At 34.8% G+C, this 19,906-nt stretch overlaps 1 protein-coding gene across 3 annotated transcripts in view; it reads left to right on the top strand.

The window, feature by feature from the left end:
- LOC306864784 (junctophilin-1-like) overlaps positions 1-19,906 on the top strand; it is a 39,412-nt gene that overhangs the window by 3,583 nt on the left and 15,923 nt on the right. For 2 of the 3 annotated variants that reach the window (XM_079409006.1, XM_079409007.1), the window contains exon 3: positions 18,619-18,737. In XM_079409006.1, coding sequence (XP_079265132.1) covers positions 18,619-18,737 — 119 coding nt within the window. Of the gene's footprint in view, positions 1-573; positions 1,502-18,618; positions 18,738-19,906 lie in introns of those variants that run through there. The other variant, XR_013783812.1, reaches the window with a different exon arrangement.

Raw genomic sequence — 19,906 nt, 5'->3', positions numbered from 1 at the left:
ACTCCCCATATCTCCTCATTGGACGTGCCTTAAGCCAGAAATGCATCTTTATGGATTACATAGGCTAATGAAAGAGTTTTTAATTTTTTATTTGAATGATTTCGTTTGAAGTAGTAAAATTTATAGCATTCTATAGATATATTTATGTCAGTGAGGCAAGTATTTGATGAGTTTCGGTTCAGTTTTTGTGAAGTGTTCCTGCTCAAGATCAGGACCACCCTGTTTATTTTCTTTATTTTAAAAAGCAAAACATTTTGTTGATTTTGTGAGTTATTACACAAAATAAAACTATTTGGAGCTTCGAATTATGTATACTCTTACCTTTATGAGGAAAAATTATAGCGTATTTAAATTTTCCACTCTTATTAAGAAAAAAAAATTGCTAGCGCAACCGTCCGCCCGTCAGATCTCGCTAGCGCCTCCATGTCCTTCAAATCGTCCGGGCCCGTGCAGGGCTCTATATTCATTCTCTTGTTTCAATTAAAAGTTCCCCCTCGGTGCGGCGGGCCCCCAATCTGCCCGGGCCCATATGTACCTGCATACCTTGCATGCCCAGATGCTACGCCACTGCAGTTTTTGCCTAAAACTAAAATGATTGAAAATCACTTTTAATTTAAATGAGGCTTAAAGGGGTCATCGGATGCAAAATTCACTTTTACATGTTGTTTGAACATAAATGTGTGTTGGCAGTGTTTGTACACATCCACCCTATAATGATAAAAATCCACCCAGTGTTTTTTTTAATCCCTATGAATAATATCCCATTTCTCAAATCAAGCTGTTCTCAGCTTCTTAGCTGTGAGACATCACACAGACCTGAGTGAGCTGTCATCAGTCCGCCATTGTTTTGACGCCGGAGCAGGGGAAGACAAGAATGTCTCCTAAGCGATTGAGGTGTTTTGTTGTTGGAAGTAATAATGAACATAGCAGTCGTCCTTTACTCCCGACATCTGCTGAGGACGCTGTGGATTACTTTTGTTTTTGAAGAGAATGCACCCCCCCAATCTACCTAAATGTGTCTATGTTTGCGCGAATCATTCGTGATCCAGCTTCACCTACAGAAGCGGTGAGCATAAGGCTCTTTTATGAATCTTTGCAAATCGCCTTTCCTAATAACATGCTAGTTAGCAAGTTCTGCGGGTAAATGCTAAAGTAAACAGTACAGCTTGTCACCCCACAGAAGAGAGGGGCGGGGTGAGCAGAGCGCATTAGCATTTAAAGAGACATGCAACAAAACGGGTTGCTGTGTACAGAGCTGTTTTTGACAGGGTAAAAAGGGTGTTGTTTTACACTACCATTGAGAAATTTTAACCATAGTATGTTCTAGACTTTCCATTAACACCCTAAAGAATCATATCAGCTGGTGAAAAATGGACATCCGATGACCCCTTTAAATAATACATACATACATACAGATAGATAGATAAATACTGTAGATAGATCGATCACAAACCCTGCCTTTGCAACTGATTAAAATAAAATAAGTTTAGGTTAAAATCCTAAAAAAAAATTTAATAAAAATGAATAAAAGCTAAATATAAATTTTGAAAAACAAAAACAAAGTGAATTAAAAAATTTAAAAAAGTACATAAAATGACTACAACTTAACTAACAAACCTTGAAAACATAAAAATAAAAGCTAATTCAAAATATTAGTAAATACTATATAAATAATGCTAAATTAACACTGCTCCTCTGTAGCTTTTATGTCTTAGTTGCACTTACACATATTCATATTCAGTACAGAAACGTTTTCGGTCAAACTTTGGTCTGTTAGTCATTCTTAAATAGCACAGTTGTATCGACTGCTTTTATGATACTTTACTGGTGCGTTTTTGTCATTTTGGGGTTCAACAGCATGGATCCATTGATGTGGGCAGTTCATTATTCCCATTTTTGTAGTCCATGTAAAAAAGCCAAATGTGTGTTAGAACTAAATGAAGGTGAGTAAATGATGACAGACAATATAATAAGAATATATGACTCTCACAACTGTAAATTATTCTCAATTTAGTAATATATCATGTCAGTCACGACAGGTTGACTTGAAACTTCTGTGATCAAGTGCACCAGCCCCATCAAGGCTTCTGTAACATTCCCAAGATTGTTACTACATGTACTGTTAAGCTGTGATGTCTGCATGGTTCAGACGTATGGTGTATAGGGCATTTATTTAGATGTCATTCATTAACCATATGTCATAGACCTATTTTAAGATGTGGCTTCACACACCAACAATGTTCAGCAATGCTCAGGTGTTTTTAACAGATATCCTTTGTTCAAGCTTCTCAAATGGTTAGGAAGGCTGAGTTTTGAACGGTTTTCCAAGCAGCCTTATTGAGGATTGATGTCTATTTGTCCATAGCTCAGATGCACAGGGAGCAGTCATGGGGTCATGCATCTAATGTACACTATTATGATGTCTGTGCCCTTGCCAAGAACCATAGACAGACATTTTAATGGATGTGTTGTGTAAACCTCTTATTCAAGGCACACAAATTCATAACATCCTAGACAGGTCTTGGGAAACTCGCATGCTCATGCCCCTTCCATTGACCAACCAAACAGATACTCTGTCGAACATCTAGACAATATTCAAGTATAAATTATGTGTGATTGTATACACACACTTTATGAACATACTGCATGGATTAGAGAGGTTACTTGCAATGAAGGATTATCCAAGGCAGTGATTCTTATTCAAACAAACATTTTAATATAGTGACAGCTGTCCTTAAACAAGCTGTCTTTGAACCCACTGGATGAGCAAAACCCTTGGTTCACAAATTAGTGGGCTTTACCTCTTAATGGGCTTTAATAAGTCATTTTTAAAACTTGTTTTTCAGTTAAACACTAGAAATAAGAGAATCCACGAGAAGCAACACTGAATAAGATATTAAGACTTGTCATAGATTGTATCTTGAATGTAAGTGTATTTTGTGTTACTGGCACATTTCTCTTTTTCAACTTGTTTTTAACTGGATTTGATTTTTTTTTTAAAAGGGGGGAAATCTGCCAGAGCAGTAAGACTAAATATATTATGCAGTTTTCCTTTTTAAGTAAATAAATTGAAATATGTTTAATGTTTTCACCGGAAAATTAGACCAAATAAATACTGCAGTTTTACAAAGTATGTCCTGCTCTAGTGATCAGATACAGTGAAATTAATGGATATTCATATATACTACCATTCAAGAGCCAGTAAGATTTTTTGTTTTGAAAGAAATTAATACTTTTATTCAGCAAGGATGGATTAATTTGATCAAAAGTTACCATAAAGACTTGTAGAAGATTTATATTTCAAATAAGTACTGTTCTTTTGAAGTTTCCTAAAAAACAAAGAAAAATCCTGAAAAGAAAATATATAAAAGTTTCCTCAAAAATATTAAGCAAAACATTTATAATAAAATGAAATATTTCTTGATCACCAAATCAGCATATTAGAAGGATTTCTGAATGATCATGTGACACTGAAGACTGCAGAAAATTCAGCTTTGCCATCACAGGAATAAATTATTTTAAAATATATTAAAATATTTATTTTAAATAGTAATATTTCTCAGTTTTAACATTTTTACTATAATGTATTTATCAAACAAATACAGCCGTAGTTGGCAAAAGAGACGTCTTAAAGACATTAAAAATCTTAGTGAAGGGTATAATGTAAATAATTCAGAATATGACATTTTAATGACACGTTTTTCAAGTTGGGACTGAACCTCTATGTAACCTTTAACCCTTTAACATTTCAGCCCTGATATAGGCTATTCAATTTATGGATCCAAGACCACCAACAGGACTAAATGACTGTCGGTGTGTGTATATGTGCACGTCTGCCTCATGTATATGTTTCGGCTGTCTGATGACCCTGACGTTCTGACCTCATGTTAGTGATCAGCCAATCAATAAACAAATAATATGACACAGAATATAGGCAGCACTTGTGCTGCTAGTGTTCAGAGGGGTCACACAGGTTAACAGTTGGTTTGAGTGCCACTTTCAGGCCATTTACAGTTTCTGTATTTATCTTAACATCGAATAAGCCACATAGCACGTACTGGGCACCATTAGCCAACTATCTGGCATTTGTCCCTCTTAGGAGTGGCCTGTCTTCTGTGGTTACCTCTCCCTCAGTGAGCAGTGGGTCAGGGTTACAAGACTTATGCTCCAGGGTCATCACCAGTGCTATGAAATTAAAGTAAAGCCATTTTACTATGCATTACTTGCATTCAGTTACAGCTGAGCAAGAGTCTTGGCTGACTTGCAGTACTTTAAAGATTGATATACTAATACTCCTCACTATCTTCTATCCACCCTAGAGTATATTCCCTTCAAAGGGTCGTAAATATAATCCCATAGCCCCCCCCCTGTCCTTCAGGGGCTGGGCTCTTGCTGCGGTCAACAAAATCTGCTGTTTTAGGAGGTAGTGTGAAAGGTTAACTGGCGTACTTGGCCTCACTGTGAAAGGAAATGTGATAGATCCAGTGTCAGGACAACTACAGAATATAACAGGTTCATTTCAGGTGTTAGCAAAAAAATCATTGATGAGAGTGAGCTTTAACTTAGTTTGGACCTACTATTAGGTTAAATCTGGTATCAATGGACAAATTAATAACATTTCCTTGTTATCACTTCTTAAAGGGATAATATACATAAAAATGTAAATTGTGTCATTAATTACTCACCCACATGTAATTTCAAACCTTCATTCATCTTTGGAACACAAATTAAGATATTTTTGATGAAATCCGAGAGCTTTCTGACCCCGCATAGATAGCAATTGAACTAACATAGTCAAGGCCCAGAAAGGTAGTAAGGACATCATTAAAATAGTCCATGTGACTTCTGTGATTCCACTGTAATTTTATGTAGCTATGAGAATACTTTTTGTGAGCAAAGAAGACACAAATAATGACTTTATTCAACTATTTCTTCACTTCCATGTCGATGGCTGTTCACAAGAGTACCACTCTCAAAAATCCTAAAAATGTTCAAAAATGTTACAAAAATTTTCTTTAAGAAGAATAAAATTTTTTTTTGGTTTTGACATAAAATATGACCTTAGCAACGATTTGAAAAATGTGAGGGTGTCTGTAAGGCATGAATATTTATTAACTCTCAAAAAGCTGGGTGGCACGAACATATTCATATAAATGTCTAAATGTGGCAGAATCATAAACAAACCCCTCCTCCCCCATTTATAATGACAGCTTTGCCCCTGGTTATGCTAGTGATTCTGAATGAGAGACTAAAAGAGGTAAAAAAGGCTTTCAATTTTTCCTCCCACCTTTTCTCACCCTCTTCACACTCCGCTCCATTTGATATTAGTCATTCACCATAAAAAGGAGGGAATAGAGGAACATTTAATTGTTCAGTCAACCTACAGCCTAGTGCTATCTCTCTCTGTGTTTCTCTCTTTCTCTCTTATGCTCACTGGTGTGTCAGCAGCACAGAACTCTGGCTGACTAAATAAGGCAAGGATGGAGTCAACTTATCAGCTCTGGACAGAAATACATAAGCCAGTAGCAGTTGATACAGTAGCCCATCACTGCCTGGCTGTCATCTGCCCTACGTGCCAATAGACTTCACAAATGTTTATCGCCAGTCGCAACAATGACTTCATCTGCATTTGTCTCTTACCCACATGCAAGCACACAGATATAAACTCAGTGACACACACACACAGACACTTTGAGCCAATTAGTTAGGGAAGGAAAGAGCAAAGGATTATGATTATAATAATAACATGTATAATACACATTTTGTTGAACATGCATAGATGGACAGACAGACAGACAGATAGATAGATAGATAGATAGATAGATAGATAGATAGATAGATAGATAGATAGATAGATAGATAGATAGATAGATAGATAGATAGATAGATAGATAGATAGATAGATAGATAGATAGATGGATTGATGGATGGATAGGTACTAACTTTTAAGTACTTATCAAATTAAATTTACAGGTGAAAATGTGCTCGACAATTAAGATCAGAAAACTACATTGCATGAATATAATGTCATAAAACAATGATTATTTTAATGTTTATTATTGCTAAAACATGTATAGTGTATTATCTTTTTTGTTTGTTAATTTTGTTCAAATGTAAATACATTTTTATGTAAATTCTTAATATCATTATCATATATTACTAGTTTCAAAATTTTATGGTCGATTAAAAAATAGTTTAGTGTTTTTAAAAAAAACTCTTATTCTCACCTATGCTGCAATAATTTGCTCAAAAAGACAGTAAAAAGTGAATTATTGTAAAATATTATTACTATGTAAAATCGCTGTTTTCTGTTTTAATAATTTCAAAATGTAATTGATTCCTTTGATGGAAAAGCTGAATTTTCAGCAGCCATTACTCCAGTCTTCAGTGTCACATGATCCTTCAGAGATCATTTTAATATACTGATTTGCTGCACAAGAAACATTTCTTATCATTGTTGTAAACAGCTGGGCTGCTTAATATTTTTTGTGGAAAAACTGTCGTACATTAGGATTCTTTGATGAATAAAAAGTTCTAAAGAACAGCAATTATATGAAATGGAAATCATTTGTAACATTATAAATGTCTTTACTGTCACTTTTGATCAATTTAATGTGCCCAAACAATATTGGTCAATCTCTCCAAACAAACAGTCAGTCTAAGAAATAAATATTGCATGAGCCAATGCTCCAACAGTTGAATATAATTTTACATTGAATGTAATTAGGGAATTGATTTTAGGGTGTGCTTTCAGAGAGGGAACTGAACCATCTCTAAAAGCATACTGTGTTTTACAGTGTGTGAAAAATCCACTTACAGGAAAGAACAAACTCTGATTGGTTCAAGAAGCCGTTCGTTACCTGAGCCACCCAATACCTCTCATCTGTGTATCACTGTGGCTGAAATGCAGAGAGGGATTACTTCATGTTGACAGGTTATGAGTGAAGAGCCTTTCCACATCCAGCTCAACGCGGGCTCACCCTCCAGCACAGTGCACAGGCCACTAAAATTAAACATGCTGATGCCGAACTCCAGACAAGTCCCCTGACTAGAGCTTAATATGAGCAACACATAAAAAGACTGATAGATGCAGCCATCGTATTTTTAATGAATGCGTTCTGGAATGAGGACACATAAATTAAAGCTGTGGTGAAAATGGAAAGCATGCTCAATCACATCATCACTGCCATAATTAGTGTGTACAGTTGCGAAGTCCATTACTGGATAAGTAGGATGACAGTTCTGATTTAATTTAGGCAAATTTGTAAAATGGACGCAAAATGTGATTTTTTTTTTTTTTTTTTTTTTTTTTTAAACGCTTGCATAATTTATGTTAATATCTAATGATTCACAGCTGTAGTGATTGATATTAGCAATTGCGTTTAAAGCCAAGATTAGTGTATCACTGTCAGGCAAAACATCTGCCAGCTTTGTCATGCGGCCTCACCCTCCCTTTTGGACCATCACATGGTATTAATAACAGAAAGATCTCTCTGTACAGTAAATATTAGGAACGGCACGGCATTGGCAATAAAACTGCTCTGATCCGCACCTCTGGTCAGACCAACCCCGTGTTGAAGAGCCTTCACAATCTCTGGCTGTTCACTAATCACAGTGTATCTCTCTTCAATTCCTAGTGCTATAACTCTGGCCTTTGTTCAATGCCACCACCTAAGCTCATTATATAATTCAGAAGACTTTAAATCCTATGCGCTTATCATAGAGCTTATGGAAGTCTATATGACCCAATATGGATATAAGAATTGGTATAGTGCCACACCGCAAAAAAATATTTTCTTACTTCTTACATGGCAGTAAAACTATTTCAGTGACCTTAAAATGAGATATAAATGATCAAAAAGTTTTTATATTTACATTATATTTATACTGTATTTATAGTGCATAAAATCATTAAAAATTTAACCTTAAAAAAGGACAAAATTGTCCTTTGGGGTAATAAAATAAAAATCAAGATAATTCAAGGTGTATTCTGGATTGATATGATAAAAAATTTTGCTCTATGATAAATTTAATGTAAATGTTTCTTTTTGATTACCGTTCAAAAGTTTGTGGTTGGTAAGATTTTTCGTGTTTTTGAACGAAGTCTCTTAAGCTCTTAAGCTCACCTAGGCTGCATTTATTTGATCAAAATTCGGTAAAAATTTTAATATTGTGAAATATTATTACAATTTAAAATAACTGCTTCTATTTTAATGTAGTTTACAATGTGATTCATTCCTATGATGGCAAAGCTGAATTTTCAGCAGTCTTAAGAGTCACATGAATGCTACAAAAAACATTTTAATATGCTGATTTGGTGCTCAAAAACATTTCTTATTATAATGTTGAGAAAAGTTGTGCTGCTTTGTATTTTGGTGAAAACCATGGCACATTTTTGTTCAGCATTTATTAAGAGCTGCTTTTATTTTATTTATTTACTTATGTATTCAGCATTTTTTCATTTCTTTTTTGTCACTTTTGATCAGTTTAAGGCATCCTTGCTGAATAGAAGTCTTGATTTCTTTTAAAAAAAATAATATCAATAATGCATAAGTAAACAATATAATAGGCCTAGTATTAAGACCTAATACTAATAGTATTAAGAAGTGAACTGTCCTGTTCCCCTTTCACCTAGATTGTAATGAAAGATGTGTGCTGGAGTTGACCGTTAGGGGCATATGCATTTGTTTGCACGTGAATCAAAGTGGTGAAGTGGAAGACGTGCCCACTTCACCTGCTTGTATCGGCCACATACTTGTTAACAGAAGGAGAGGAAGCAGAGGGCAGGAAACAGGTTTACCCTAATTAAAATTGCAGCTGGAGCTCAATGCAGTCAGTTGCCAGGCGATGTGACCTTTCCTCTAACAGAGTGCCGTGAACGCTGTACAAGAGACATCAAGTTTCTCAACGACGTGCGTGATTGTGTGTGTTTAAGCTCCCAAAGCTTTTCACTTGAATGCACGACATGTACTATCCCACCCTGCTGTGTTCATGTACACCAGTGTTAAGTGAGTATATGTGATCCAGAATTCGTGCCATAGCCATAAAGTCTTTATTCCGCTTGGTTTGTAAAGCTCTAGCTATTTGTTAACACAGGGCCAGATGATGTGTAGAAGCACCTGCCAGAGTGCTGTAGCGTTGCCATGGCAATTGCATCCAGTCATCCTGTCAGCCATGCACGGCTTTTTCTGCAGTAGAAGTGTTACTGTGAGGGAGGCAGATGGTTCGCTCCTACTTCCTGTTTATTTATTTATTTCATTAATTTAATAACGAGTGAAAATTAGAAAGCGATAGCAGTGTGACCATTTTGTACTCATCACAAGATAAAAAAACATGATGCAGATCTCACTGAACGCATGCAAAGATCACAAGCTCTTGCTAAAACGCGGCAGATATAAATAAGGTTCACTAATGGATGATCAGGTGGATGTCTTTGATAATCAGTGATACATGTATATTCTCAGCCTTAAAGATGCCATGAAATTAAAAATGAAGGTTTTGTGGCTTTTACTTAGAGTAGTTCACTTCCAGAATGAAAATTTCCTGATAATTTACTCACCCCCATGTGATCCAAGATGTTCATGTCTTTCTTTCTTCAGTATAGTTCTCCATATAGTGGACTTCAAAGGGAGCAAACGGGTTGAAGGTCTAAATTGCAGTTTCAAAATACAAATTTATATACTTTCTAACCACAAATGCTCATCTTCACTCATTACGTAATCACGCATGCATGACGTAGGCGAAAGTACGGACTTAGTGTTTACAAAGCGAACATGTAAAGAAAGTCAAACGACTTTTACCAAAAAAAGGTAGAACAAAGATGTTGGACGATTTTGAAGTTGGAGGAGACTTTTCGACTCTACCCTACCTTTTTGAACTGGAATGAAGAACTAATTGTGCACTACCTTTCCAACATTATTGCAACGCATGAAGACACGCATGTGCATCGCAGAGCTAGTGCAAGATGAGCATTTTTAATTAAACCGTATATAATTTTTTTTAAGAAAATGGCCGATCGTTTTGCTAGATAAGATCCTTATTCCTCAGCTGTGATCCTGTAGAGCTCTTTGAAGCTGCATTTAAACTGCAGTTTGGACCTTCAACCCGTTGGCCACCATAGCATTGGCTGCATGCATAAGGGGATCTATTAAAACTCAAAGGGCTCAGGGGAGTCATGACAGATGCGGCTTCCACTGTAACTTTACCCGCTGGTGTTGCTGTTAAACAGTTTTCCTTTAGAAAAACGTGCATTATTTAAACACTTTTTAATGTCATATTTTGTAATATCTGCATTGTTTTATTTTTGTACTATGAATTTTTTTGTCATCCTACTTTTTGAGGAAGCACTGCCTCCCTTGCCTCCTCAGAGGTAACGCCCCTGTCCCTGACAGCCTCTGTAGTCCCATTTAGCCATTTTGCAACCGTCTTTTTCAAGACAGTTTTTATGTTGTAGAATAAAACATGAAAATTTGTTAAGTTTGTTGACCTTGTTTTAGGCATTTAACCAAAAAACCCATTCAAAAAAACCTCCAGCTGACTCCCATTGAACTGGAATTAAGCTAACATGCTAACACGTTTCTAGGTTTTGGCCTACAAAAATACGTCATCCCTGCAGCATTTTACTATCCCTTGAGGCCACGGGAGAGATTTGGCAGTGAAGCGACTCAGCTGATGTTGTTGGTCACATAACAATAAAAATATAAATGTAGAATGTCCACTCCAGATTAAGTTTATACAATATAGAATGTACTTTTTAAATGAATACAGAATAAGTATATACTTATTTAAAAGAAGTAGGTACTCAGAGAGTATGTGATTTTGGATTCCGCAGATGAGAAATGGCAAATCATATTCAGAATGGAATACTTACCGCACAATATATACTGCATACTGCCTGCTATTTAAGGATGAAGTGAAACTTTAGAAAAAAATAACTTTTTATTCATTTTTGTGTTAAAAAAAATGTCAACGTAACATTTGGCAGTCCAACAGAATGAGTCAAGATGAAGGAAAGATATTCATGTTGTGGCTGACATTACTTCCGGTTCATCACATGGAAATGGGAGGTCAAGTCAAGCGCACTGCATCGTGCAGTATTCCACCCAGCGAGCTCTGCTCATTTTGGTAAATATTGTAGCTCATCTGGGTTATTCTGTCCACATAGGAAATGTGTAAACTGTAAAATGTACATACTATACACTGCAGATGTATGGTATGCTATTCCGAACACAGCTCATGCATTATGGTTGTGACGAAACTAAAAACTATTTACTTATTCAGGGCTCGCAAAATCGCTAGCCCGACATCCCAGGGCTATTGTGTTTTCCAGTTGGGCTACCAAAATGTATCACTGCCCTGCCCGACGGGCTACCTTAAATACAGGGCTCCCACGCAGTGTTCCCTCTAAGCTGAGCGCGCGCGGCCGCGCAGAAGAAATAATGTGCCTCGCATTTATTTCAAAAATACAGAAAAAACAGTGATATAGTGAAATATTATTGCAATTTCTAATATTGGTTTCCTATTTTAATACCTATACAATAAAATAGCATTTATCCCTGTGACCAAAGCTGAATTTTCAGCATCATTACTCCAGCAGTGTCCCATGATCCTTCAGAAATCATTCTAATATTCTGATTTATTATCAGTGTTGAATCTGTTGTGCTGCTTCATATTTATTTGGAACCTGTGTTACTTTTTTCTTTGATTCTTTGATTAATAAAAAGTTTAAAAGAACAGCATTTATTCAAAATAGAAATATTTTCTAACAATAGAAGTCTTTACTATCAATTTGATCCATTTAACACATCCTTGCTGAATAAAGTTTATTTCACTTTCTTTACACTTTTTAAAAGTATCTTTAAAAAAGAAAGAAAACAATTCTGACCCCAAACTTTTAAATAGTTTATATTGTAACACAAAATCTCTATTTTGACTAAACACTGTTCTTTTTAACTTTTTATTTAAAAAAAATATCACAGCTCCCAAAAAATACAGTATAATAAAAAAATAAAAAAGCAGTACAACTGTTTCCAACATTGATTAAAAATCAGCATATTAGAATGACTTCTAAAGGATCATGTGACTCTGAAAATACTGCTTTGCTTCACAGGAATTAATTAAATTTTAAAGTATATTAAAATAGAAAACATTTATTTGAAATTGCATTTTGTGAAATATTATTCAGTATTCTTTATCAAATAGATACAGCCTTGATGAGCACTTTTGAACTGCAGTGTATTGTACAATAAAACCTAAAATGTACATAATTTAGTTACATCAAGGGTCAAATCAAATATAAATAGCACATCAAAGTTAAAAGTTACACACTTTTGTGTGCATGCTGTACAGGTCTGGTCTAAAGAATGCTTTTGCTCAGGTGCCCGAAATGTCCGCCCAATAGAGAAAAGTTTTGCTCAGCAAGAAAGAAAATTAGATGCTCCCACGGGTCCTTAAATTGAAGCGTTTTTAAGGCCTTAGACAGTTTTAAATACGTTAAATGGTATAAGAAATAATTTTTCAAATTGCCTTAAATAGATTTTTAAGAATTCTGCAGATACCTTGTAAATAGTAAAATAAAACTCTTTCCTTGATATTCGTTGATATTTGTGTATTGAAAATGTTTTTGATTGACATTTATGGTCTTTATTTTATTTGGGCTAGTTAAATTAATTTTCGGGCTACCAAAATCTGAAGAGTACCTGCCCGAAGAAATTTTGCGAGCCCTGCTATTCATCAAATGATTTCAAGGGCTTTTTGAGAAGGAGATCAAATAATGCTCACTTTAGTGGGGGTATTTTGTGAAGCGATGTGTTGAAATGTCTCAGTTCGACTGAGGACAGCAGCCTGTGAGGCATGAAAGCAATACTTTTCACACTGATCTGAGATCTGTCGTGCAGTTCCTTTGATATTGGCATGGGAATATTTGTTCTGGGCAGTATTTTCAAAGTCTACGTGTTCTAAAAATTCTAGAGATCAAAATTTAAAACTGTAAGCTACTTCTGCTTTCTCGTATTGCCACGCAGAATATCAGATAAGGTTTGCTTTGAGTAAAATCTGAAGTAGTATTCATTGTATGTGCCTTTTTGGCTTTGATATCACATTAATACTCAAGCACAAGTATCCAGGATGATTGTGAGCAGGTGATATCTGGAATACTTGAAATTGTCAATGACTGCCACACAAAGTATGTCAAAAAGAGATTAAAAAGCTAATCCAGGCGGAAATGCCCATGCACTGGGTATTTTCTGTTTAATCAAAGCTGATTTTGACTATTCTCCCAGCCAAGCATCTGTCTATGTTTTAGTAATGGATGCTGAAGAGATCTTGGTATGCATTGAACATCTCACTAACCTGAGAATGAACTTGCAGAAATTCTGAAATGTGCAATTTTATTCTACCCCTGTATCAGAATTTGAGTGACAAGTTGGATGAGGTGGATATGTGAGGCTGAGATAACACTTTTTTTTTTTTTAATCCTGTTTTTGCTCACCAAAGTATGCCTACACCAAGAAAGTTTATCGGCATAAATTATTATAGTAAACCCACTGCAAATGTTGAAAGATGATCTATATTGAAAAACCTTTGGAGAGGATCCATGTGATGTCAAGAGTGTGTATTTTCTTTTGTTGTGCCAACTATCTGCTTTTTTCAAGTATAAAGTACAGCTTCGTTTTTGTATTGCTCAATGCCAGTGCCTTCATCTCATCCTTAAAGTTTTCTCTCATTTTATACTAGAGAAACATTAGAGTCTGCTTTTCTAGATTGTATGTCCTCACAGTTTGCTACTGAACCTAAAATCAGTAAGGCTAACAGAATATCACAGCATTAAGATCTTCATGATTACAAAGGCTGACTGTATTTTTGTCATCAGTGTTTATGTACGTTGCCTTGCCGTGCATATTCAGCGTACCATTTTGTTCCTCAACTCATTTGAAAATCAACACAGCTTGGATAAATGATTATGTTTTTGTTGTTTATTTTAGCAAGGCATTAATTAAGTCAGCGTAATTCCACATTCCCATCTGCTAGCAGTCCAGCATTAGACATTGCATGTATGTAAAAGCATTGTGCTAATTGTATACAATTTAAAGCATGCTAAACACTAGATTTAAACATCTGACTGATTATTTGAAGAGTATTCCACTCTGTGCTTAATGCATTTTACTTGCATTGTACTGCAGTTTCAAAATATACTGTGAAATTTCTCTTAAAGCAATAATTCTTTCATCATTTACTCAAGCTAAGTTCATTGCGAACATCTTTTTGAAGAATCTGCACTTAAGTATTTTCCTTGACATGGAAAAGCTCTATGTCAAGTCTCAAAAATGAAGATAGCCACTACAAAACAACATAAGTTGTTTCATATCACAGCTTTGTATGAGGAATTGACTCATAATTTAGTTAGTATTTACCTTCCACTCCAGTGAGATTTGAACTGATTCATAGCCAAGAGTCAGATCAGTTCAATTCCTAAACGAGTCTTTCACTCTAATGATTTGTATTTATCTCATGACTCAATGATTTGGAATAAGAACTTAAATTTGTATCCTCACACAAAGCTGTCACATGACTAAAATATAATGCAAAAACAATATGGATTAGACTACTGATCAAAATTCTGGGTTTTTTAGAAAATGAAAAGGTCAACGCAGTTTCTGATCAAAAATACAGTAAAACAATAATATGATTAGAATTTAAAAGAACTGTTTTCTATTAATATTTTGTAAAATGTAATTTATTCCTCTGATGCAAAGCTGAAATTGAAAAATAAATCTTTTGGAACATTATAAATATCTTTACTGTAATTTTTGATCAATTTAATCCTTGCTGTATCTTATTGGCCCTATATACTTTTGAACAGTAGAGCATAGTTATGATACTTTTATTGAGCCCTTTGTCCTTTGTGGCAAAACTATCAGATGTGGGCACAATGTACTTCATCATTTGAAGACGTCATAATTTGTCATTTCATGTTGCATGGAAGAAAAAAGTCATACAGGTTTGGAACGACTTGAGGAGGCTGAGTAAATAATTGCATGATTTTTATATTTGTGTGACCGATCCCTTTTAGGTACTGTTTATCCAGTGCTTCATCAGCCCTTTTCATAGCCTAAAGGGATTTGTTATTCAAAGTGATATAACCAAAACCTCCCTCTTTATTAGTTATTCAAATGCACAATACTCAGGTCTTTACTATGATTCATCACTGAGACCTAGAGTTTGATTTGTCTGTGTATCACGTAAACATCTTAGAGGGCAGATTTTGGCTTGTTGAATAAAATGCACATATCTCCTGTATAACTGAGGAAATGTGGGAGGGAGAAGGTCACGGAGAGAGAGAAAGAGGCGGGCACATACCAATTGCCAGCACCGGCTCACAGCAAAACGGTGTCAGCAAATGTAGCAGAGATTCCGCAAATAGCTCCGGGTGGAAATGGGCATTTTGCTGTGATCTGGAGGCAGCCTGTGCTACTTGAATCCTCATCTTAAGCATTATATGAAAACTTGCAAAACTGATCTTAGATCAGGCATGTTGGCTCTTCTCAATGTGGGCCAATGGCCTGAGGGGGGGACCAGCCAATCCCGCAGGCACATAGACACTGATTTGTCTCAGGCCTGGCCTGAAAGGAGGTCACAGAGAGGGGGTGAAATTCAAGTGCACCATTAAAATTAGAGGGGTGCAGACATGCATACCGGGGTTTTAAATACCCAAGGTTTTCAAGTAGGTACACACAGAAATTGATGCGTTTTGAAGAGATGGAGTGTATGAAATAGAGAGAGATGTTTAATTGTTAGTCTCTTATTCATATTTTATAATGCTTTGCATACTTTTGTACAGTATATGTACAGTCAGGTCTAAACTTCTGAGACCACACTGAAAATACGGGATTTAAATGGGCAAATACTAAAATATAATAAATAATATAAGCAATATTAATTATAAAAATAATGAATTTTTAGTATTTTTATAAAATGTAAAACAAACAAGCAGTATGATTCCTAAATGTATGCCAAATACCAAAACATTCTGAGATGAATTTATTAATTTATGTTGATGAGGAACATATTGTATAAAATTCTACAATAAATGTGAAATCGAAGCATTTTTTACTAGTGGTGTCAGACTTTTGGACTCCACCTTAAACGTCCATTCAAACGTGTATATTTTTCCCCTTAATTTTTTTTCTTATGTTCATCGATACAGTAAAAAATACAGTAATATTGTGAAATATTTTTACAGTAAGTACATGTAGTTAATTATATTGCTCAGTACTTAAAAGTATAATTACACTGTAACAAGGTTACCTTAAAATAAAGTATAACCTAACATTTTTATTTTGATATATTTTAAAATGTAATTTATTTCTGTGATGGCAAAAGTTTATTTTCAACATCATTATCAGTTTTCACATGATCCGTCAGAAATAATTCTAATATGCTGATTTGCTTATTAACTTAATGTTTAAAACAGTTGTGCTGCTTTAATATTTTTGTGGAACTGTGATCATTTAGTTTTTCAGAATTCTTAAAAATTCTAAAGAACAGCATTTATTTGAAACAGAAATCTTTAGAAATCTTTTGTTACCTTATAAATGTCTTTACTCTCACATTTGATCAGTTTAATGCATCCCTGCTGTATGAAACTATTAATTTCTTTAAAAGTATGTATATTCAGTAGGCTATCTCATGTGCCATTACAGTTTTATTGTAAAGAGTTGAGAAAAAAAAAAAGAAGATTTGACTCCGCTTACATGGTGTATTTATCATAATAATATGTTATGGATTTGCCTATTGAGTCTTATGGTGGGCCTTGAGGTTATGCAAGGAGCTCAAAGACTGGCCTTCATAATCCCACAGTCTGTCTTATACCCCAAATAGATGTGACTAGAACTCCCTCACACTTCCTTTGCATGCTTTTGCTTGAGGATTCTACAATGATCGTTATTATGTGACTATCGGAAATAGAGGCCCATATGTGTCAGAATCCGAAGCTGGGCAGAAAGTACCTCTTTGTCCCTCAATGATAAGCTATTTTTTGCACTGACAGCCGCAGACTGTCCCAAAGCATCTGGCCTCTTGCATTTTAAATATGGTTAATGATTAAAACAGACATCCACTTTGTCTAAGAAGGGTTTAACGAAGTCGTAAACATCTCAATCCATCATGGCCACAGGAAGGATAGTTTATAGGGAACTAAAAGCTTTCATTTCTATATGCAAAGCACTTAAAGGTTCCTTTCAGACAACCCATTCTGCTGATGCATCTTGTTTTGACGCGTATTTGAAGGCTGGTCTAACTGAAGCACCAAGTTGGACTAATCCGCTGCATTTTATAGTGTTTATCTTGTGCTTTTGATGCTAGGTTGCGTAATAGTTATAGTAATATCCCTGAACCGATGGGAAAAATCCCCGATGCCTAATGCATACACTGCACAGACTCGATCTGGCTGGTCTGTGAGAAGATGAAAACAGTGTGTGTTGCAGCACGTCAGGGGTTTTGAAGGGATTTGAGAAGCAGGTCACCTCTTGATTCCTGTCCATAAGCTTGTGTTTCAGTATGATGCTGGCTTCATTAAAGCCACCCAGAGGTCAAGCCTATCATGATCCCAACATAAACCTTTTTCTCTTTTTGTTTTTTTGTGCTTGTTTACTTCATAATCACACCCTGTGTTCATGATTTTCTTTTCTCCTTGAAACATTTGAAGACACTTGTTTTTGCTCTTGAGAAAAAGACATCTTACATGTTTCCAAAGTTTCAAATATCAACAATGTCACATGCTGTGCACAGCGATAAACCTGTTTTTTTCTTCAGGCATGTCCCAACCAAGCATATACAGATATTAGATATGATTTATTGTATTGATTAATTTTCTAATTTCTGTATTAATATTTAATGTTATTTGAATAAGTACATTTATTATTGGAATATTAAAATATATGATAAAAATAAATAAATATGGTATAAATAGCAAATGTTATAAATATTGTATGCAAATAATGTTTTACTGGTTTAATATAATAATATTTTAAAATGTATTTAATTGCTGTAAATAATTTAAATGTATTTATTTTGAATACAAGACTTGGCTTTCTCGCAATGTATGCTGTCTGCTGAGTAAGAGGGATTTTTTTTTTTGGTCTGTGCTCTCTGACCGGATTAAATGCTTTGTCCCCATCCATTTGTAAAAGCAGGATTTGGATTTAACAAAAACGGGGGATCAGCACACCCCATAGTACTATTTAGGCAGAGGAATCCTCCACCCTCCATATACACATATGTATTGAGAGCACACATGTACATATACACACAGATCCCCTCTGCCCCCCTCCTCCTCCCTACACACAGCTAAAGGCAGCCCACATCAATACATACGTTAATGCATCCTCATTTCAAAACCCAAGCACAAGCATTCAGCAAAGCACTCATTCAAAGAAATTAATGACCTGTAATAGAATATATTTCATATATTACATTTATATTTATTTATATTTCAGAATTTAAAATACATAGCACAAGCACGCTCTCACAGCAGAACGTTTACTTACATTTATTTAAATACTGTAAAAAAAAAAAAAAATGATAATGTATGCTATAACTTTCTCTGTCTTGTGTGTACAGGACATCCCACGCAAGGACTAAGAGTGAAGCAGCAGACCAGGCTGCACTTGCAGGGTGTCAGGAATCAGACTTGGCCAGAGCTGTGGCTTGTGAATTGTCTCCAAGCTTCCATCAACCAGGTAAGTTACAGAAGAAAAGTTTTACTTTCCCCCACACACACCCTGAATATAAGACTTAAATACCCCTGATGAAAGCCACCAGATTATAACCACACACCCTCACTTACATTCCTTGCAACAGATACTTACCTTTAACCTAGCTCAGTGGAGCTCTGCTGAGGGTACATGAATGTTTTTCCCAGGCTCTAATCAAGTTGATCAAGGTTTTTGGTCACATTTTATTTTAAGGTTACTCACTATTAACAAACCATTAACTACGACTTTTGCCTCAATAAAATCCAAATTTGCTGCTTATTAATAGTAAGGTAGTTGTTTAGTTTAGGTATCGGGTGGGATTAGGGATGCAGAAAGTGGTCATGCAGAATATGTGCTTTATAAGAACTAATAAACAGCCAATATGTTAATAATAGGCATGCTAATAAGCAACTAGTTAATAGTGAGAATTCGGTCTCTATACTAAAGTGTGAGCAGATTTTTTGACAGTGATATGATATTTTCCAGGCTCTCTCTCTTAGATTATCAGGCTGTTATGCTGCTGTACCTTTAGGATTTCAGACCTCTGTTATGATTGGCTGACCTTTGCATGTCAGTGTAGTTCTCACTGTCATTTTTCAGAGCATTAATATGTAAATATTAGTAGAAAAATGTTAATGTACTCATGGTTGTGAGACAAATAACATGAAAATTGCCGAAAGAATATGATTTATTTATTTATTTTAATATTTTAATGTCCAAATGTTATTTAAATACAAACTTTGGGTGTTTGTAATGTAAATATTTAAATAAATAAATATTTTTAAAAAGTATTATATAAAATATGAAAATTAAAATAAAATAAAGATAAATGTCATACTATGTATCTATAATATTTATCTATAAATAGCATTTAAATGCAGACCTTAGGGTTTTATTTTTATTTTTTATTTATTTTAGTGCTGTCAAACGATTAATCGCAGCCAAAAAAATTATAATTTTTTGTTTACATAATGTGTGTGTGTACTGTGTATATTTATTATGTATATATAAATACACACACATACAGTATACATTTTGAAAATCTTTACATGTATATACATGTGTGTATATATATATATATATATATATATATATATTAGTGCTGTCAAACGATTAATCACGATTAATCGCAACCAAAATAAAAGTTTTTGTTT

Source organism: Barbus barbus (genome assembly GCF_936440315.1).
Source record: "Barbus barbus genome assembly, chromosome: 46".
In the NCBI taxonomy this organism is placed as follows: domain Eukaryota; kingdom Metazoa; phylum Chordata; class Actinopteri; order Cypriniformes; family Cyprinidae; genus Barbus; species Barbus barbus.
Note: the sequence above shows the minus strand (reverse complement) of the source record. Positions and strands in the feature narration are given on the sequence as shown.